Here is a 22,634-nt window from a genome sequence, read left to right as displayed (position 1 = left end):
TTCTCTATCTTCTTCACTAAATGCCAATTTGTTTTGAAAGGAAGGAACTCATCCTATTGTTTACATCCCTAGCACTTTACATAGCACCTGACATTTTCTATATTATTTCAATTTTAAAATTAGAATATATTCAGGTATTCATTCTATAATCAATAAATTAACCAGAAGTCTTTAAAAAGTTATTTTCTGTGAAATGAAACTGTCAGGATCTGTGACCTATGTTTCCATAAACCAGAGCTGGGTTTTGCTATGATTTAATTAAAGGGGTGAGAACCAGAGATGCTCCTATGGGGCCATAGCTTTCAGAAGCATCACTTATCACTGATTAAACTCTAAAAGTTCCCAGGCTTAGAGATGTTAATAACTTTCCCATGTCTTATCATGCTTTAATGGTGGATTCCAGATTCTAGTCCAAGTCTATCTGCTCCTCAGAGCCTATGCTCATTCCACATTCTAACCCCCAAAACACAGATAAGCTTGGCACATTTGCTTTTCTCTTACATAACATATAAATTGCTCTTCTTATGTTTCTTGCTCGATTTTCCATCCTACTGTTAGTCATTGTCCTTTAGGAAAGAAGATGCTACATCATTTATGTACAGACAATATTTATTTAAAAGACCAACAATACTTTTATTAATAATTTCACCTAGAAAAATCTAGTAGATAATGAACCATGTTGGAAAAAACAAGGTATTAAAAAAATTGTAGAAGAAAATGAATGACCCATATAAATAATCTACTCTAAAGTCTGTAAAATACTACAAACTCATGAGTTTCACTACGAACACAACAAATATCCCTATTTCCTTTTAAGATGTTAATAGGATGCTGTCAAAGCGAATATGTTGTTATGTTTTATTTGAGTCATAACAAAAATCCCTACATAGTTTTGAGTATAAATGCTAGGCAGAAAAAACTACAGATGTGAAAGATCTATCTACATCCTCCAAATAATTTGAATTATAAAGGACTTATCTTAAATTTCCTGTAACCTCAACACTTAGTAAACTCACATAAAGAATAAAATAAATTTCTCTTTTTTGTCCTGTGGAATTATAGAAACATACAATATACAACTCTGTACCATACAGTATTGCATACAATTACAAAACTTTATATAGCAGTGAACACAAGGCACTAAATATAAAGGGCATGCATATTCTTTAGAGCAGACATTTGCAAATGCTTCAATTTATGTGTATACTTGGCTTAGAGGTTAGAATAGTTTTATACTGTGACCAGAAGACAAATAAAACAATTTCAAGTAATTATTTTTTAAATAAACTTGTCTTTTGGCCTTTATGCTACACGCCATGGGGAAATCTGTTTACTAAACAAATAAAAAAAATCTTTCATTTCTAAAATCTAAGAGGAATATATCAGTATATATACACATATATATACATCTAAGAGAGATTGTTAGTCTAGATCCCAGAAGACCAAAAGAAAGTAAAACCATTTATGCCAGTCACCTTGGGAGACAAAAATAAAGCATAATGTAAAACCACAGATGTGTAAAAGGGACAGGTAACCAGTTTTAAATGTTCTAAATACCAAATGTGGAATTTTAAGAGTGTTTTTTGCATTTTTAATAATTATCAAATGCAAAAAACTCACTCCATACAGTACTCACCCTTCACTTAAGTTCCGAGGTAAGCACAAACATACAAAGAAGAAAATAGTTAACTATTATAGTTTTTTATTTAAAAAAAAAAATAGGGAATAAGCACAAGACAACTTCAAATGTGGTCTTAGCCAATTCAGAAGAGAAATATGACAAGCATAAAATGATTTTAAAGGAAAAAGAAAAATTATTCTAAGAAAAACGTAATTTGAAGTGGAAGATTATTGAATTTTAAATCTCTCTTCTCTAGAAATGTAACTAAATGTCTGTAGCTATTACTATTATTTTTTTAAAACAGCTTGCAGTGACCACAAGGGGGCGAATTTAGATTTGAAGTCAGGGCTCCTTATGGCTACAGAGGAAGCTTCTCTGTGATTGCTGCCCTGACAGACCTAACAAAAAAAAAAAAAAAAAATTAAGCGAAGGGTGTGGCCTTATGTGGGGTATGGAGGACCCTGAGTAGAAGAGTGCAGAGAAACTGACTTACTGTGTGCATCCAGCACTGCACAAGAGAGAGACTTTAACTTTAGGGAATGTGTGTATTTCCTCAGCTAAAGACGTCTTTCTGTCACAGGAGCAGAAACATTTCTCAGCTTCCTGTCTCCATTTGCTTAAATCCTAGGCAACTCGTTTAGCTTCCCAGATACCCAAATAGCGGGTGGGCCCAGAAATAACTGGTCTAGGGCATCTCTTATTGTGATCTAATGTACTCTCATGTCAAGTCTGATTATACCTGGTGACGCTGAAATTGGGGGCAGAGCCTGGACAGTGGAAACAACCTTGAAAAAACCCCTGAGAGTTCCTGCTACCTATCATTCCAAATAGCTCTGCCATAATTGCCTGCAAAACTCTTAAACTGTTGCTTATCATTGCAAATTTAAAACATACAATAATTTTTACACTAACTTGAAAAAATATTATAGAAATAACACAGCTAATGAAGTAACCAGAAAAAAAAGTAACGACAAGACACAAGCCTAGATTCTGGGAGAATGTCCAGAAAGAAGAAAGTCAGAAAGAAGTTGCATTTTGATAGCTCTGTCATAGGTAAAAACTGTTATCAGTCTACAGCCCTGAAATGATCATTTCACTGGTTATGTCTACTAGTTCCTGCTGTCAACCTAAATTTTGCTGTCAACAAAAAGCTAGTATCATCAACAAAGACAGATTCCAAGCTCTGTCTGTAAAGGACCTACATTAAGTGTTTAAATGGAGATAATGAAGTATAAAATAGTTCCTAGCCTTGAAATTCAGAAAATCTACTTAAATCATACATGTTAAAAAAAATAGCCACAATACTATGCAGTTCAGGATAAAGAAAGGCTTCATGAGAATGTAGGACTAGGGATGGCCCTCCCAGGATGCATAAAATTTACAAAGCAGGACAAGGAGGGTGGGCATCCTAAGACTTGCAGAATTACAGTCTGAATAAGGCAGAAAGACTGGAAAGCACCAGGCCTTGTGAAGAGACAAGTTTCACACTCGCTGGAGAGATTGCGGGATAAAAAGGAACCTGGACATTTTGTGCATGTAGTGAGAAAAAAATAGTCAAAAAATATAAGTACCTAAACACAAAGGTATGAAAACCTAGTAAAATTGTACTTATCACTGCTTGATTGCTATTCTCTATATAAAAGAGTCTATGAATAAAATGTCAGTAGGGAGTGACTGGAGTCCAAAAAACTGTGTTTGAGGGCTTTTCTTTTTTCACAGTGGGGTTGGTAACAATCACAGAGTGTTCAAGGCTGCTTGTAAAATTGTGCTTGTTTTCACTCATGTCCAGTGATAACAGCTTCGATTTGTAAACACAAATAACTATTTTTCCATATATTGTGAATTCCTTCTAAGGGCAAATGTGCAAATCATCAGGTTCAGTTAATGTAGGTACAATCTACTAATTGGCTGCATTAGCTGGCAGAGAAACTGTCTACACCTGCTGTCATATGTTAATAGGGCAGGGGTTCCGAGGGAGCCCAGAAAAATTACAATAAAGCATGCTCTAAAACTAGGGCAATATAAGGTGTGCCCTGATAAATCTCATTTTTAGAAGAACAACTCTAGTATTTTTCGTCTTATTTAGAATATACAACTAATGCGTACTTGTTTCCAGGTTTCTTTCCTTCTAATGTATTTAGATGCTGTTCAAGCGTCTCCATAAGACTGCTGGGAGCCTACAATAAGAAAGTAAAAATAAATGTATGCATTGTTTACTTTCAGTGTAAACACACTGTAACATCACTGTAACTCTACATAGTGGAAGTCTACGGACGGACCCCGATATATATGTGAGATAATTTAATTCCAGGTTCTTTCAGTATTTAAATAAATTCCATGAACTTTCAGACAGGCCCATCTTAAATACACTTAACTCCACTGCATAACAAATAGCATCACAGTATAGCAAATAGCATTACAGTGTGGTTTCAGTGCAGAAATTACATTGGATAGACTTTTACTAAGATATTCCTTATATGCAGTAAACTCAAGTCAAGTTCACCACCTCCTTCCCGTAAGACCACAGTAAAAAGTAGTAAGTATTTGTATTCAAGTCAAAAATATAAGTGCCCAAATACAAATTTACAGAAATTTTGAAAATACAGTAAAATCTCACTTATCTACATTCAACTGAAATATTAGGAACAACCATTTTAACATATTTTTAAAAGGTGGTGAGTAAGAGTTGTGGGGAAAAGAACATAATTCTAATAATTAATAACAATTAAGATTTTATTATTGACCTATTTATATATAATATAAAAATATATTTATATGAATAATAAAGTAACTTTTAGCAAATATTAGAGCATGTGTATTGGCAGATTTAATAAATTTCAACTCTTATTAAGAAGTACTTGAATGTTTCCTTTTATAAATAAAAAGGCAATATAAAGTGATAATATTTTACTGTATATTTAAGGAGAAATAATAGGTTCATGCAAATATTTCACCCAATCTATTTCTTAAGCATTGGAGATTTAAATTCATCTTTCTCAAATAGTTGTAATCCAAATTAGACCTTAACAGCAGCACAGGCATTCAAAAATCAGCATTTCTAAAATGAAATATATAACTATACTTATATTTAATTCTAACAATTTTTCTTTAAATTAATGTGAAATTAATTTTGAAAGATATTTGAAAGACATTGAAGTAACTATGCTAACTGATAAAGGAACTCACAGAATTAACAGACATTCATATAATGGTATCTATTACACTACACCTTTAATGACAGATTAAAATACTTATTAAAAATAATTTTGAAAATTCAGAACTTTTATTTAATACTCATTTTTCATTTCACTAATAGAGTTGTAAACTATCTTAACATTATGTGATTATTATACTTGTAATGATGTGATTATTATAAATGTAAATTACCAAATGAATGAAAATATGTAAATTTAGATATATAAAAATTACTGTGAACCAAAATATGAACTTAATCAAAATGATGAAGGTAAGACAGAAAGGAACAGCCCTGTCAGCATTATTTTAAAAGCTTTAACTACAGAGTTTAAAAAAAGATTACCAGGGAGATATAACAAGTTTAGAAAATTTTAAGAATTAGGATTTTATTTTTTTTTTATTTTTTATTTTTTTGAGACGGAGTTTGGCTCTTGTTACCCAGGCTGGAGTGCAATGGCGCGATCTCGGCTCACCGCAACCTCCACCTCCTGGGTTCAGGCAATTCTCCTGTCTCAGCCTCCTGAGTAGCTGGGATTACAGGCACGCGCCACCACGCCCAGCTAGTTTTTTGTATTTTTAGTAGAGACGGGGTTTCACCATGTTGACCAGGATGGTCTCGATCTCTCGACCTCGTGATCCACCCGCCTCGGCCTCCCAAAGTGCTGGGATTACAGGCTTGAGCCACCGTGCCCGGCAGGATTTTAAAATATAACTCAGATGAATATGGACTTAATAAATTCTAGTAAACTACAACTAAGACTATACTTCCAAGTTTAAAAAATAAATTTTAAAAGAGATACAGAAAACTTTGTTCTAGATACTAGATTATAAACTATAAAGAAATGCTCATTGAATAAAGAATGTACACAGTAACCTTAAAAAGAAAAAATATAAATTGCTTCAGAATTTTTAGATGAAGTCACATCTGATAACTTCAAAACTGTCATACTAATTGCCAATGTTGTTGTTGATGATGATGATGATGGATTTTAGGAGGACTGGGCATATAAATTTTTCTTATTTCTATTTTTTTAACTGGGATAGCAGTAAGGAAAGAAAATAAGCCATACATAGAACTTCTTCCCAGTTAGAAGACTTAGATACTCGGAATGCTAAATATAAAGTAAAGAAAGTGATTCTTTTGCTAAACCTAAGTTTAAAATATGGTCTAAGAAAAATGCTATTTATAGTCACAAAATACCAACAAATACGGGATAACAAAAAATAGGTAATATTTTATCCTATTAAGTTCCTTAGTTACCTAAAACAAAACAAAACACAAAACCCAGGAAGAGAGTTCGCCATTTCATCCATTTTGTAAAGTTTCTTACTAAGTGAGAAAATTGAAAAATTAAGTAGAAGTCACAAAAGAAATCACAACAGCTGAAAGAGATATTTGATCAAGGAATACAAGACTACCAAACTGACTTTTGTCTCAAAGGGAATTATTTAGTAATATACTGCACATAAAATTAAGTTTGGAGCATCGCATCCTAGAAGCTTGAAAGTGCTTTATCATTTATATTTCTTATAAGGACATGTGAAATCAAAGGGAAATAAATTCCTCAAATGTCTTCGGAGGAAAAAAGTGCTTTGATAGTAATATCCAGTAGTGCAGGAATGTCTGCCTTTTGAACTGCATCTATGGCAGCAAGGACATCCTGGCATGCAGTAGAAAATAAGTGAAAACTACCTCTTGAACTTCCAAGGAGCAAAACTTTGAGAATGCCTCTGCTGTTGTAAAAGGAATTTAATATAACAAAATATAATTAGCAGGCTCTATGGTTGCTTATTTTAAAAAATGCCACAGTCAATAGACCAATCAGATGAGAACACCAGTCCAAAGAATAAGAGTCAGCCTGTGAAAGCTAATAGATAACAGTAACATATCATGGTTACCGACTCATCAGTTGTATGGTCCTTAAAAGGAGACCTTTCCTTACTGGTAGTTTTCATATCAACCAGAATTCCTGAAATCAAAACCTAAGATTTTTTTCATAAATGAAGATATTTTACATTTGGAAAGCACACATGACACAAACAGGAAATAATATTAAAAATTATTTTCTTGGAACAAATTCATAGCTGATTGTGAGCTCAGTCTCCAAAAGAAAGCATTCATCTACAATTTAGATGCTATAGATTATAAAGCATCATTAAAACCAAATTTTAAAAAAGCAATCAAAAGATCATTCAAAGTTTTAACATTAGATCTAAGAAACCATTTGAAAGTGCAGAGGAGAAATATTTCAGTTCTGATATATTCAATCCTTACCCAAAACAGTTATTTTTGAATGTCCTTAAAAATTTCATTGATATTCATGAATAATTTAAATGTAATAATTATGATATTATGTGTATAATTTTAAAAGGGTTACAGATGATTGCATTCATGTTTAATGTACAGTCTCTAACCTAAAAGATATTCACTAAATTCATAAAGACATTCATGAAATTCCTCCATTCCATTTTGCTGCAAGAGGAATTCTAATCCTTTTTTAAGTTATGAGCATTCTATTCCTACTTCCAGTAGGAAGCCCTTCTGGTCTCCATCTCTTCTTTAACACTCTCTTCTGACAGGTATTTTTATTCATTACCATGGCTAGATTGAGTGGCTGTGGTGGCCGCAGATGAGCCTGGTAGAGAGCAGAATCTAATCTTAGAAGAGTAGAACCAAATCTGTATAACCTGGTACTTCCAACCCATCTGTAGATTAATCCTGGTTTCAAGGATGAAACACTGTCTAAAGGACTAATCTCAGAACAATTCACATGCTAACTCAGACGTAACCACAACTGTCAGAGGTCTATATCCTCAGTTCAGTTAGAGACTTCCATTAGACCTAGGGGCTCTACATTAGAATGAAGAAGGGTGTTTAGCTCTATGTCACTTACAACCCCAAAAGAAACTACAGTTAGGTTACTTACTAAGAAATTTCAGAAGTGTATCATATTCTTATATTGGGATTTAAATGTACAAGGAAAACTGAACTAGCGGAATTTTTCTACAAACAGTTAATTTAAAAATAAATATTTTCCCCCATTTAAAAAATCTTTTAGGTTCAGGGGTACAAGTGCAGGTTTGTCACATAGGTAAATTGCAAGTCACAGGGGTCTGTTGTACAGATTATTTCATCACTCAGGTAATAAGCATAGTACCTGATAGGTGATTTTTAAATTCTTACCCTCCTACCACCTTCCACCCTCCAGTAGGCCTCCATGTCTGTTGTTCACTTCTTTGCGTCCATATATACTCAATGTTTAGCTCCCACTTGTAAGTGAGAACGTGCAGTATTTGGTTTTCTGTTTCTGCATTAGTTTACTTGGGATACTGGCCTCAAGCTCCATCCATTTTGCTGAGAAAAACATGATCTTTTCTTTTTAATGGTTGTGTAGTATTCCATGGTGTGTATGTACCACATAAAGATAAATGTTAATATTGAAATTGATGTGGTGTTTAAGGTCCTAACAAAAGCAGAGGACAGAGTGCTAACAGATTGTGATGAATTTCTACCATGGAATAGCTTCCTAATAGACTCAGGGCAAGATTTTATTTTCTTTGAGGGAGGAGTCTCTGTTTCCTAAATTATGAAAACACACAGCTTAAATCATTTAGTAAAATACTATGTTTCTGGGCTTCCTGAGGGGGAGATTATAAAAATCATAATGACTATTATAGTATCATTAAAAATTTAATCCAAGTGTACGATTTCAATGATGTACTCTTCAGTGATATGCTATCATTGTCTAATGTTAAAAGCAAAAAGGAATTTCAGTAGTCCTTTGAATATTTCCTTGTCTCCTTTCAGACTCTGCTCAAAACAGATAAGGACCTATATTCTTAACTGAGAGCCTAGTTTCTCTTTTATTCTATAGTAAGGTTGTCCATAGAGTTGAAATACAGATGATTTGCTACTTCTAGAAGCTATTCATTAGCTTCTAAATGTCAGAGTTAAATATTTTAATATCTTTAAAGTTAACATGTATTACTTACATGGATTATTTTTTTAAATGTACTATAAATTTTACTAAAACGGATTAGTTTAAATGAAAACACACTTATTTTCTTTGCTTTTAGTTATAGTGTTACAAAGATAAAGCTATATCTAATAAAGAGATCTTTAATGGTACTTTATGTACACTTAATTTTTTGGCCATATCCAAAATGATACCAATATGTTACTCAGGTATGTGCCTCACCAAAAAAACACTATTTTCTCATAGTAGTAGAAATATTTTATACCAATATTCTGTCTATGAGAAAGAACTATCTCCCAACTTTTAACTGAAAAATACAATGCTATCATGTTCTGAATTTCTCTGTGAATTTTATTCATAAAGTATTCTTGATATTTAATTGTTATTTTAATAATACAAATACAGAAGATCATTTCTTTGAGTTTCCCCAATTTTTAATAAAAATTTAAGGATTAATATTGTTTTAAAGATGGAAACATTTCAAGACATAATAAAGATAGCAAATTATTAAATGCATTTTGATATTATTAAAAAGTGGATATCTTTCATTATAACAATTTTTTTCCATTATAATGACTATATTTACAAGGACAGAAAGTTCGTATGTTCATTACCAGTATATAAGACAGCAGCTCTATGTTTGCACCTGTTACCTCTACAATAACATTATTTCTAGTTGATAACATGTTTGATATATAAATTTACCATAACAGAGTGCTTAGCAAAAACAGTTCCTGCCAATTATGAGAAAAGTTATACAATAAAGCTGTACCAATGAATGACCTTCAATCTATATATTAGGATCCATACAAAGTACCCTCTTCACAGATAAAGTGATTGATACAGAGCCCTCCATTGTTGTTATTTACTAGATGGGCTCCAGAACAGTCACTCATCTACCACTATTTTATTAACTTATTTTATACGTGGACATGCCTTCACTTCATAGGGGAGACAAGTAGTTAAACTGTGACATCAGAGTTTTCCCAATTCATAGTCTTCCTTCATATCTGGGACATGTTAGAAACTAGGAAGACAAGCAGGATAAAAAGTTCTAATATTCTGATTATCAGGCCTACAAATAGTGACTTTTCATAGCTAAAGCACTTTTATTAACATTATTCAAGGTTTCCTTTTGATCAAGTTTAAAATGAAAAGATGAGTTTATTTACTAAATTCAGTTGGTTTTAAAGAAGAAACTGTATCATATGAGTAAGAAAGTCTTCCTATTACCTCCAGAAATATATTCAACAGCTAGAAAAAATAAGTAAGGTATAATAATTTCCAAGAAAGTTGGTTGGCCTAAATTAAAAATGTATGACATTCTTACAAGACTATGCCTATTTGTGGCAATATATGGGTTATAACCTCATGCATAGTAAATCTTCCACTGAGAGAGTTGCTTACCTGTGTGAGGTCAGGAATGTCACCTTTATCAATACCAACTTGCTGTGGATTTAAAAAATTAGAAGTTAGAATTTAAAAAAAAATTTTTTTCATTTAATGGATGATCACCTACACAAATAGTTAAAACAGCTCAACCTTGAGGTACATGAATTATTTTATATATCACTCTTACTTTAAAAATGTACTTTTTAGGCAGTTTTTCACTCAACGTAATAGAGCAATAATTTCATTAATATAGCTAGATATAACAAATGTATAGAATTTTACTAGAATCCAGAAAGAAATGACAATAAATTGAAGCATAAAATGTAATGGTATCCTCCTTAGTTAATAGAAGCTCAAAATGTAAAGCATTGCTTAGATTAAATTTCATTAATTATGCCCAGCTTCTGGATAGGGAATGTTCATTTAGTTAAAACTCATTCAGAGTATAATTTCCACCCTTTCTCCCACAGACCTAACTTTGTTAGTTTCTTATGTATCCTTTCAGAGTTTCTTTATGTATATACGAGGAAATAGGAAATTATATATATATATATATATATTTATATATATATATATATATATATATATATATATATACTAATTTCCCTACTACTACACAAACAATAGCATATTATATACAATGAACTTTTATCTTTCACTTGAAAATATATTTTAGAGATATATCTATATCAACACACAGAATGTTCTCATTTAATAAACAGCTTCATCGGACTTTCTTGTCCTATAATTTAATTAGTAATTTATTAATGGACACTAAAGTTGCTTTCAATCTCTTGCCATTGCAAACAGTGCTGCACATACCATTTTTCATGTGTGTGTACATATCTATATGACATACTTGTAGAAGTGAAATTACCAGATAAAAACATATTGTTAATTTTGTTAGCATGTGGGTAAGGGCAGAGAAAGAGAGAAGGGAGGAAAAGCAAGTATCAAAAAAATATTAATAAAAGTGAATCAATGAAGAGACCATATTTGTTCATTATATCTCAATTCTTTTGTAGGTTTGAAAATTACTCAAAGTAAAAACTTGGGAAAAAACACAAATCACATGTATCATTTTATATAAATAATGAAATTGAGGTTCAAAGAAACAAAGTGGGTTAAGCCAAAGTATCTCTCTTTGAGAAATGAAGAGCTTTGATTATACTGATGGAAATGTAGACGTAAATACATGAAGCAAAAGTGCTGGGCTGCTATAAAGACAATAAAGCAAACTGGCGATCAGAAAGTCCATCTGTGTGTCAAATGCTGAACTACCTTCTTTCCTTTTTCTTCTCTATGTCTACAGCAGGGTTTCCCCACCTTGGCATGATTGGCATTTGGGGAGAACAATTCTTGTTGGGGGCTTTCCTGTGAATTGTAGGATGTTTAGCAGCATCCCTGGCCTCTACCCACAGGATGCTAGTAGCCACCCTCTCCAGTATGATAACAAAAAAAAAATCTCTAGATGCCATACTTTTGACCAAAGAGAGTCGGGGAGAAGGGAAAGCAAAATCACTTGCTGTGGAGACCACTGACATACAGCACTTGCTCTAATCTCTCTGGATCAAATAATGTTTAAATCCAGAATTCCATATTTTCCTTTTTTTCCTGTACTATAAAATATTATTTTTTATTGATTTCTTTTTTAAAATCCATTTTTACTTTAGATTCAGGGGTACAAGTGCGGATTTGTTACAAAGGTACACTGTGGAATGCTGAGGTTTGGGCTTCTATTAATGCTGTTACCCAGATAGTGAACACAGTACCTAACAGGAAGGTTTTCAGCCCTTGACTCCCTCTCTTTGTACCTCCTTTTGGAGTCTCCAGTGTCTATTGTTCTCATCCGTATGCATGTATCCAAGACTTAGCTCTCCGTAACAACTGAAAAATGTAGTATTTGGTTTTCTGTTTCTGAATTAGTTCGCTCAGAATAATGACCCCAGCTGCATTCATGTTGCTGCAAATGGCATGATTTCATTCTTTTTTATGGCTGCATAGTATTCCATGGTACATATGTGCCACATTTTCTTTAACTAGTCCACCACTGATGGGCCCCTAGGTTGATTCCATGTCTTTACTATTGTGAATAATGCTGCAATGAACATATGAGTGCATGTGTCTTTTTTGGTAGAACAATTTATTTTCCTTTGGGTATATACTCAGTAATGGGATTACTCAGTCAAACAGTAGTTATATTGTTAGTTCTTTGAGAAATCTCCAGACTGCTTTCCACAGTGGCTGAACTACATTACATTCCCACAACGGTGTATATGAGTTCCCTTTTCTCTGCATCCTTGCCAACATGTTGTTTTTTGGCCTTTAAATAATATCTATTCTGACTGGGTGTAAGACAGTATCTCACTGTGGTTTTGATTTGCATTTCTCTGATGATTAGTGATGTCAAGTGTTTTTTTTCAATTGTTTTCTTGGCCACTTACATGTCTTCTTTTGAGATGTGTCTGTTCATGTCCTTTTCCTACTTTTTAATGGGGTTGTTTTTCTTTCTTGGTGATTTGTTTAAGTTCTGTATAGATTCTAGCTATTAGTCCTTAGACACAAAGGTGATGAATATTTTCTCTCATTCTGTAGGTTGTCTGTTTACTCTGCTAATAATTTCTTTTTCTGTGCAGGTCTTTAAACAGGTTTCAGTTGTCAATTTTAATTTTTGTTGCAATTGCTTTTGAGGGATTGGTCATAAATTCTTTGCCAAGGCCAATGTCCAGAAGGGTATTTTCTAAGTTTCCTTCTAGCATTTTTATAGTTTGTGGTCTTTCATTCATCTTTCATTTAGTTAATTTTTGTATGTGGTGACAGGTAGGGAATCTAGTCTCATTCTTTTGCATATAGCTATCCAGTTTTCTCAGCACCATTTTTGAATAAGGAGTACTTTCCCCTTGTTATGCTTATTTTTGTCAACTTATCAAAGATCAGTTGGTTGTAGGTGTGCTGCTTTATTTCTGGGTTCTCTATTCTGTTCCACTGGTCTGTGTGTCTGTTTTTATACCAGTATCATGCTGTTTTGGTTATCATACCCTTGTAGTATAGTTTGAAGTCAGGTATTGTGATAACTCTGGCTTTGTTCTTTTTGCTTAAGATTGCTTTGGCTACTCCACCTCTTTTTTGGCTTCATATAAATTTAATTTCTTTTAGTTTTGTGAAAAAATTACATTGATAATTTGATAGACACAGCATTGAATCTACAGATTGCTTTGGGCAGTAGAGCCATTTTAGCAATATTGATTCTTCCAATTCACGAGCATGAGATGTTTTTCCATTTGTTTATGTCATCTCTGATTTCTTCCAGTAGTGTTTTGTAGTCCTCCTTGTAGAGATCTCTTATCTCCTTGGTTAGAGGTATTCCTAGATTTTTAATTTCTTGTTGTGGCTGTTGTAAATGGGATTGCATTCTTGATTTGGGTTCTCAGATTGAAAGTTGTAGGTAGACTTTGTATCCTAAAACTTTACTGAAGTTGTTTATTAGGTCTAGGAGTTTTTTGATGGAATCTTGAGGATTTTCTAGGTATAGAATAATATCTCAGCAAAAGAGTGATAGTTTGACTTCTCCTTTTCCATTTGGATTTTTTTTAAATTTCCTTCTCTTTCCTGACTGCTCTGTAGGACTTCCAGTATTATGCTGAATAGTAGTTGTGAGAGTGGGTATCCTTGTTTTGTTCTAGTTCTTAAAGGGAATGCTTCCAGCTTTTGCTCATTCAGTGTGATGCTGCCTATGGATTTGTCACAGATAGTTCTTGTTATTTTGAAGTATGTAAGTTCCTTCCATGCCTAATTTGTTGAGGGTTTGTATCACGAAGGGAGGTTAGATTTTACAGAAAGCTTTTGCTGTATCTATTGAGATGATTACATGGTTTTTGTTTTTAATTGTTTTCTTTTCTCTTTTCTTTTCTTTTCTTTTCTTTTCTTTTCTTTTCTTTTCTTTTTTCTTTTCTTTTTTCTTTTCTTTTCTTTCTTTCTTTTCTTTTCTTTTCTCTTCTTCTTCTTCTTCTTCTTCTTTCTTCTTCTTCTTCCCCCTCCCCTCCCCTCCCCTCCCCTCCCCTCCCCTCCCCTCCCCTCCCCTCCCCTCCCCTCCCCTCCCCTCCCCTCCCCTCCCCTCCCCTCCCCTCCCCTCCCCTCCCCTCCCCTCCCCTCCCCTCCCCTCCCCTCCCCTCCCCTCCCCTCCCCTCCCCTCCCCTCCCCTCCCCTCCCCTCCCCTCCCCTCCCCTCCCCTCCCCTCCCCTCCCCTCCCCTCCCCTCCCCTCCCCTCCCCTCTTCTTTTCTTTTCTTTTCTTTTGAGACAGAGTTTCACTCTTGGTACCCAGGCTGGAGTGCAATGGCACGATCTCAGCTCACTGCAACCTCTGCCTCCTGGGTTCAGGCAATTCTCCTGCCTCAGCCTCCTGAGTAGCTGGGATTACAGGCATGCGCCACCATGACCAGCTAATTTTTTTTGTATTTTTAGTAGAGACTGTGTTTCACCATGTTGACCAGAATGGTCTCAATCTCTTGACCTCGTGATCCACCCGCCTCGGCCTCCCAAACTGCTGGGATTACAGGCATGAGCCACCGCGCCCGGCCCTGTTTTTAATTGTTTATGTGGTGAATTACATTTATTGTTTTGCGTATGTTGAACCAACCTTGAATCCCAGAAATAAAGCCCATTTGATTGTTGATGAATCAACTTTTTGATGTGCTGCTAGATTTCATTTGCTATTATTTTGTTGAGGATTCTTGCATCTATGTTTGTCAAGGATATTGGCTTGGAGTTTTCTTTATTTGTTGTTGTGGCTGTGCCAGATTTTAGTATCAGGATGATACTGGTTTCATAGAATGAGTTAGGAAGGAATCCCCCCATGCTCAATTTATTGAAATAGTTTCAGTAGGATTGCTACCAGTCTTCTTTTTATACCTGGTAGAATTTAGCTGTGAATCTATTTGGCCCAAGGCTTTTATTGGTTAGTAGGTATTTTACTACTGAAGTCAGTTACAGAACTTGTTATTGTTCTTTCAGACCAATAACAGACTTCCAATTTCTTCCTGGTCCAATCTTGAAAAGTTGTGTTTCTAGAAATTTATTCATTTCCTCTAGATTTCTACTTTGTGTGCACAGAGATGTTCATAGTAGTCTAGAGGATTTTTTCTATTTTTGTGGGATCATTTGTAATGTCACCTGTGTCATGTATGACTGTGCTTATTTGGGTCTTCTCTCTTTTTGTGTTAATCTAGCTAGTGGTTGATCAGTCTTGTTTTTTTTTTTATTTCACTGATTCTTTGTATGTTTTGGGGGGTGTCAATTCCATTTATTTATTTAATTTCTGTAAGTTATTGGGGAATAGGTGAGGTGGTGTTTGGTTACATAAGTAAGTTCTTCAGTGGTGATCTGTGAGATTTTGAAGCACCCATCACCTGAGAAGTATACACTGCACCCTATTTGTAGTTTTTTATCCCTCACTCCCTTTCCACCCTTTCCCTGAGTCCCCAAAGTCCATTATGTCATTCTTATGTCTTTGCATCCTCATAGCTTAGCTCCCACTTATGAGTGAGAACATATGATGTTTGGTTTTCCATTCCTGAGTTACTTTACTTAGAATAATAGTCTCTAATCTCATCCAGGTTGCTGTGAATGCCATTAACTCATTCTTTTTATGGCTGAGTTATATTCCATTGTATATACACACCACAGTTTATTTATCCATTCACTGATTGGTAGGCATTTGGGTTGGTTCCAGGATTTTGCAATTGTGAATTTTATGGCTATAAACGTGTGTGTGCAAGTATCGTTTTCATATGACTTCTTTTCCTCTAGGTAGATACCCAGTAGTGGGACTGCTGGATCAAATGTTAGTTCTACTTTTAGTTCTTTAAGGAATCTCTACACTGTTTTCCATAGTGGCTGTACTAGTTTACATTCCCCCCAGTAGTGTAGAAGTGTTCCCTGTTCACCACATCCATGCCAATATCTAGTTTTTTGATTTTTTTATTATGGCCATTCTTGCAAGAGTAAGATGGTATTGAATTGTGGTTTTTGATTTGCATTTCCCTGATCATTAGTGAAGTTAAGCATTTTTTTTCATATGGCTGTTGGCCATTTGTGTTATCTTCTTTTGAGAATTGTCTATTCATGACCTTAGCCCACTTTTTGATGCAATTGTTTTTTTCTTCTTGCTGATTTGAGTTTATTGTGGATTCTGGATTTTAGTCCTTTGTCAGATGTATAGATTGTGAACATTTTTTTCCCAGTGTGAGGGTTGTCCATTTACTCTGCTGACTATTCCTTTTGCCTTGCAAAAGCTCTTTGGTTTAGTTAAGTCTCAGAAACTTATCTTTGTTTTTATTGCATTTGCTTTTGGGTTCCTGGTCATGAAAACCTTGTCTATGTCAATGTCTAGAAGAGTTTTTCCAAAGTCATATTCCAGAATTTTTATAGTTTCAGATCTTAGGTTAAGTCCTTAATTCATCTTGAGTTGATTTTTATATATGGTGAGAGATTAGGATCCAGTTTCATTCTCCTACATGTGGCTAGCCAATTATTTCAGCACCATTTCTTGCAAAGGGTGTCCTTTCCCCACTTTGTTTTTTGTTGGCTTTGTTGAAGATCAGTAGGCTGTAAGTATTTGGATTTATTTCTAGGTTCTCTGTTCTGATCCACTGGTCTATGTGCCTATTTCTATACCAGTACTATGCTGTTTTAGTGACTATGGCCTTATAGTGTAGTTTGAAATCAGGTAATGTGACACCTCTAAATTTGTTCTTTTTGCTTAGTCTTGCTTTGGCTATACAGGCTCTTTTTTGGTTCCATATGAATTTTAGAATTTTTTTTTCTAATTCTGTGAAAAATAATCGTGGGATTTTGATGGGAATTGCATTGAATTTGTAGATAGCTTTTGGCAGTATGGTCATTTTCACAATATGGATTCTACCCATCCATGAGCATGGGATGTGTTTTCCTTTGTGTTGTCTATGATTTCTTTCAGCAGTGTTTTGTAGTTTTTCTTGTAGATGTCTTTCACTTCCTTGGTTAGGTATATTCCTAAGTATTTTTTTTTTTTGCAACTATTGTAAAAGGGGTTGAGTTCTTGATTTGATTCTCGGCTTGGTTGCTGTTGGTGTATAGCAGAGCTACTGATTTGTGCACATTAATTTTGTATCCAGAGACTTAGTTGCATTTATATCAGGTCTAAGAGCCTTCTAGAAGAGTCTTTAGAGTTTTTGAGGTAAACAATTCATATCATCAGCAAACAGCAGCAGGTTGACTTCCTCTTTACCAATATGGATGCTATTTATTTCTCTTGTCTGATTTCTCTGGCTAGGACTTCCAGTACTATGTTGAAAAGGAATGGTGAGAGTGGGCATCTTCGTCTTGTTCCAGTTCTCAGAGGAATGCTATCAACTTTTCCCCATTCAGTATTATGTTGGTTGTGTGTTTATCATAGATGGCTTTTATTATATTGAATTATGTCCCTCATATGAGGATTTGGAGGAGAATTTTGATCATAAAAGGATGCTGGAGTTTGTCAAATGCTTTTTCTGCATCTATTGAGATGATCATGTGATTTTTGTTTTTAATTCTGTTTATATGATATATTACATTTATTGACTTGTGTATGTTAAACCATCTCTGCATCCCTGGTATGAATCCACTTGATCATGGTGGATTATCTTTTTAATATATTGTTGGATTCAGTTAGCTAGTATCTTGTTAAGGATTTTAGCATCTACGTTAATCAGGGATATTGGTCTGTGTGTTGTTTTTTGTTTTTGTTTTTTTTTGATTACGTCCATTTCTGGTTTGGATATCAGGGTGATACTGACTTAGTAGAATGATTTAGGGAGGGTTCCTTCTTTATCTTGTGGAATAGTGTCAATAGGATTGATACCAATTCTTTGATATCTGGTAGAATTCTGCTATGAATCTGCGTAGTTCTGGACACTTTTTTGTTGGCAATTTTTAAATGACCATTTCAATCTTGCTGCTTGTTATTGGTCTGTTCAGGCTATCTAATTCTTCCTGATTTAAGCTAGGAGGGTTGTATCTTTTCAGGAATTTATTCATCTCTTCTAGGTTTTCTAGTTTCATAGTAACTTTGAATAATCTTTTGTATTTCTGTGGTGTCAGCTGTAATATCTACTGTTTCCTTTCTTATTCAGTTTATTTGGATTTTCTCTCTTCCTTTATTGGCTAATCTTCCTAATTGTCTATCAATTTTATTTATCTTTTCAAAAAAACAGCTTTTTGTTTCATTTATCTTTTGTGTTGTTTTTTGTTTTAATTTTGTTTAGTTTTGCTCTGATCTTGGTTATTTCTTTCCTTCTGCTGGGTTTGGGTTTGGTTCATTCTTGTTTCTCTTGTTTCTCAAGGTGTGACCTTAGATTGTCTGATGGGCTCTTTCAGATTTTTTGATGTAGGCAGTAAGGGCTATAAACTTTTCTCTTAGCACTGCCTTTGCTGTGTCCCAGAGGTTTTAATAGGTTGTGTCACTACTTTCAATTAAGTTTGAAGAACTTTTAAGTTTCCATTTTGATTTCATTTTTGACCCAATGTTCATTAAGGAGCATGTTATTTAATTTCCATGTATTTCCATGGTTTTTGAGGTTCCTTTTGGATTTGATCTCCAGTTTTGTTCCACTGTGGCCTGAGAGTGCTTGATATAATTTCAATTTTCTTTAATTTACTGAGGCTCATTTTGTGGCCGATCATATGGCCTATCTCGAAGAAAGTTCCATGTGCTATTGAATAGAATGTATATTCTGTGGTTGATGGATGGAATGTTCTGTATATATCTGTTAAGTCCATTTGTTCCAGGGTACAGTTTAAATCCATTGCTGACTTTCTGTCTTGATGACCTGTCTAGTGCTGCAAGTGGAATATTAAAGTTCCCCATTATTATTGTGTTGCTATCTCAATTACTAATACATTACTAATTTAGTAGTAATTGTTTTTATAAATTTGGGAGCTCCAGTGTTAGGTACATATATGTTTAGGACTGTAATATTTTCCTGTTGGATGAAGCATGTTATCGTTATATAATGTTCTTGTCTTTTTTAACTGCTGTTGCTTTAAAGTTTGTTTTGTCTGATATAAGAATAGCTCCCCTCCTGCTAGCTTTTGCTGTCCCTTTTCCTGAAATGTCTTTTTCCACCCCTTTACCTTAAGTTTGTGCAAGATTTTATGTGTTAGGTGAGTCTCTTGAAGTTGGCAGGTAGGTGGTTGGTGAATTCTTATCCATTCTGCAATCCCATAACTTTTAAGTGGAGCATTTAGGCCATTTACATCCAATGTCAGTATTGAGATGTGAGGTATCATTCCATTAATCGTGCTATTTGTTGCCTGTATACCTTGAGGTTTTGTGTTTTTTAACTTGTATTTTTATTTTATAGGTCATATAAGATTTATGCTTTAAAGAGGTTCTGTTTTGATGTGTTTCCAGGATTTCTTTCAAGATTTAGAGCTCCTTTTAACAGTTCTTGTAGTGGTGGCTTGGTAGTGGTGAATTCTCTCAGCATTTGTTTGTCTGAAAAAGACTGTATCTCCCCTTTATATATGAAGCTTAGTTTCGCTGGATACAAAATTCTTAGCTAATCATTGTTTTATTTGAGGAGGCTGAAGATAGGGCCCCAATCCTTCTAGCCTGTAGGGTTTCTGCTAAAAAATCTGCTATTAATCTGATAGGTTTTCCTTTATAGGTTATCTAGTGCTTCTGTCTCACAGCTCTTCAGATTCTTTCCTTCATTCTAACTTTGGATAACCTGATAACAATGTGCCTAGGTGATGATCTTTTTGTGATGAATTTCCCTGGTGTTCTTTGTGCTTCTTGTATTCATTTGTATATCTAGGTCTGTAGCAAGGCTGGGGAAGTTTTCCTCAATTATTCCCCCAAATACATTTTCCAAACTTTTAGAATTCTCTTCTTCCCTGGGGACACCAATTATTCTTAGGTTTGGTTGTTTAACAGAATTCCAGACTTTTTGGTGGCTTTGTTCATGTTTTCTTATTCTGTTTCCTTTGTTGGATTGTGTTAATTTGAAGACCTTATCTTTGAACTCTGGATTTCTTTCTTCTACTTGTTCAATTCTATTGCTGAGACTTTCCAGAGCATTTTGGATTTCTATAAGTGTGTCCATTGTTTCCTAAAATTTTGATTGTTTTTTATTTTTGCTATCTATTTCCTTGAATATTTCTCCCCTCACTTCTTGTATCATTTTTTGGATTTCCTTACACTGGGCTTTGCCTTTCCCTGGTGCCTCCCTGATTAGCTTAATAACTAACCTCCTGATTTCTTTTTCAGGTAAATCATGGATTTCTTCTTGCTTTGGTTCCATTGCTGGTGAGCTAGTGTGATGTTTTTGGAGGTGTTAAAGAACTTTTTGGTCATATTACCAGAGTTGGTTTTCTGGTTCCTTCTCATTTGGGTAGGCTCTGTCAGAGGGAAGGCCTAGGGCTAAAAGGCTGTTGTTCAGATTCTTTTGTCCCACAGGGTCGTCCCTTGATGTAGTACTCTTCCCCTTTTCCTATGGATGTGGCTTCCTCAGAGCCAACCTGTAGTAATTGTTATCTCTATTCTGGATCTAGCCACCCAGCAAGTCTATCAGGCTCTAGCCTGGTGCTGGGGGTTGTCTCACAGAGTCCTATGATGTGAACTGTCTGAGGGTTTCTCAGCCATGGATATCAGAACCTGTTCTGCTGGAGGTGGCAGAAATGAACTCTGTGAGGGTTTTTAGCTTTGGTGGTTTCGTGCACTATTTTTGTGCTGGTTGGCCTCCTGCCAGGAGGTGGCGCTTTCTAGAGAGCATCAGCTGTGATAGTATGGGGAGGAACAGGTGGGAGGCAGGGCCCTAGAACTCCCAAGAGTATATGCCCTTGACTTCAGTTACTAGGGTGGATAGGGAAGCACCACTGGGCAAGAGCAAGGTGAGGCACGTCTGAGCTGAGACTATCCTTGGGCAGGTCTTGCTGCAGCTGCTGTGAAAGGTGGGGGTAAGTTTCCTAGGTCAATGAAGTTATGTTCCTAGGAGGATTATGAATGCATCTACTGTGTCATGCAGCTTGTCAGGGAAGTGTGGGAAAGCCGGTAGTCACAGGCCTCACCCAGCTCCCATGCAATCTGAAGGACTAATCTCACTCCCAGATGCCTCCCAGCAACAATACTGAGTGAGCTTCCAGGCAGTGGGCAAGCAGGGCTGAGAACTTGCCCCAGGATACCCACCTCCCAGCTGCGAAGGCAAATACGGCTTTTCTTCTTCCCCTGCCTGTAGTATCTGCACACCAGATTCATGCCCTCCCCCGAGCTCTGGCCAAGAGGCTTCTCTATCAGTTCAAATTGTTACAAAGTTCAGCTGGAGATTTCTTTCTCCCTGTAGTCTTTTCCCAGTGCCTCTGGCAACCTTCCTGAAGAACCCCTGTGAGGCTAGGCAAAAATGCCTTTCTAGGTGACCCAGAAAGCCCACAGAGTTTTCCCATTGCTTCAACTATTCCTGTATTTTGCTTGGCTCTCTAAATTGACTAAGTTCCAGGTAAGGTCAAAATCTTCTCCTGTTATCTAGGCCTTCCCCAGTGGGGGCATGTGTTCAGGGACAGATGATCTCCCTTTCCCACCTCCACAGTTTGGACACTCACAGTATTTGCGGTGTATCCTGGGTCTTATAGGAGCAACCTGCTTTCTTCAGGGGAGTCTATGGGTCCTCTCAGGATTCCTGATTTACTCCTGCAGTCATTCTGGAGCAAAAATTCACGATGTGAGCCTCCATATGCTGCTCTGTCCATCCAAGTTGGAGCTGCAATCTAGACCTGCCTCCCATCCAACATGATACCCTCTTCTCATCAATTACATTTAGTTCTGCTCGAATTTTGGCTATTTCTTTTCTTCTGCTAGCTCTGGGATTAGTTTCTTCTTGTTTTTCTAGTTCCTTTATGTGTGATGCTAGGTTATTAATTTGAGATCTTTCTAACGTCTTGATGTGGGCTTTTAGTGCTACAAACTTTCCTCTTAAAACTGCCTTTCCTGCCTCCCAGATATTTTGATATGTTGTGTCTCTGTTTTTGCCTGACCTGATGTGGGTCCTTCAGGAGGGTAGCCAGAGGCACTGGGAAAAGGCCACAGGGAGAAAGAAATCTCCAGCTGAACTTTGTAACAATTTGAACTGCTTGAGAAGCCATTTGGCCAGAACTCAGGGGAGTTCTTAAAACCGCCTTCCTCTTAAAACCACCACCTTTGCTGCCTCACAGATATTTTGTTATGTTGTGTCTCTGTTTTCATTTGTTTCAAAGAATGTTTTGATTTCTGCCTTAATTTTGTTGTTTACGCAAAAGTCATTCAGTAGCAAGTTGTTCAGTTTCCATGTAATGGTGTGGTTTTGGGAGTTCTCTTGGCATTGATTTCTATTTTTATTCTACTGTGGCCTGAGAATATACTTGTTATGATTTGATATTTTTAAATTTATTAAGATTTGTG

At 35.4% G+C, this 22,634-nt stretch overlaps 1 protein-coding gene across 13 annotated transcripts in view; it reads right to left on the bottom strand.

The window, feature by feature from the left end:
* SNAP91 (synaptosome associated protein 91) overlaps positions 1-22,634 on the bottom strand; it is a 148,784-nt gene that overhangs the window by 55,592 nt on the left and 70,558 nt on the right. For all 13 annotated transcript variants that reach the window (XM_074397740.1, XM_074397738.1, XM_074397745.1 and 10 more), the window contains exons 9-10: positions 10,201-10,242; positions 3,728-3,798 (exon numbers count right to left, since the gene is read on the bottom strand). In XM_074397740.1, coding sequence (XP_074253841.1) covers positions 3,728-3,798; positions 10,201-10,242 — 113 coding nt within the window. The remainder of the gene's footprint in view (positions 1-3,727; positions 3,799-10,200; positions 10,243-22,634) is intronic.

The sequence above is a fragment of the Saimiri boliviensis genome, chromosome 4 (genome assembly GCF_048565385.1).
Source record: "Saimiri boliviensis isolate mSaiBol1 chromosome 4, mSaiBol1.pri, whole genome shotgun sequence".
Classification (NCBI taxonomy): domain Eukaryota; kingdom Metazoa; phylum Chordata; class Mammalia; order Primates; family Cebidae; genus Saimiri; species Saimiri boliviensis.
The sequence above is the reverse complement of the archived record's forward strand: the minus strand, read 5'-3'. Positions and strand labels throughout refer to the sequence as shown.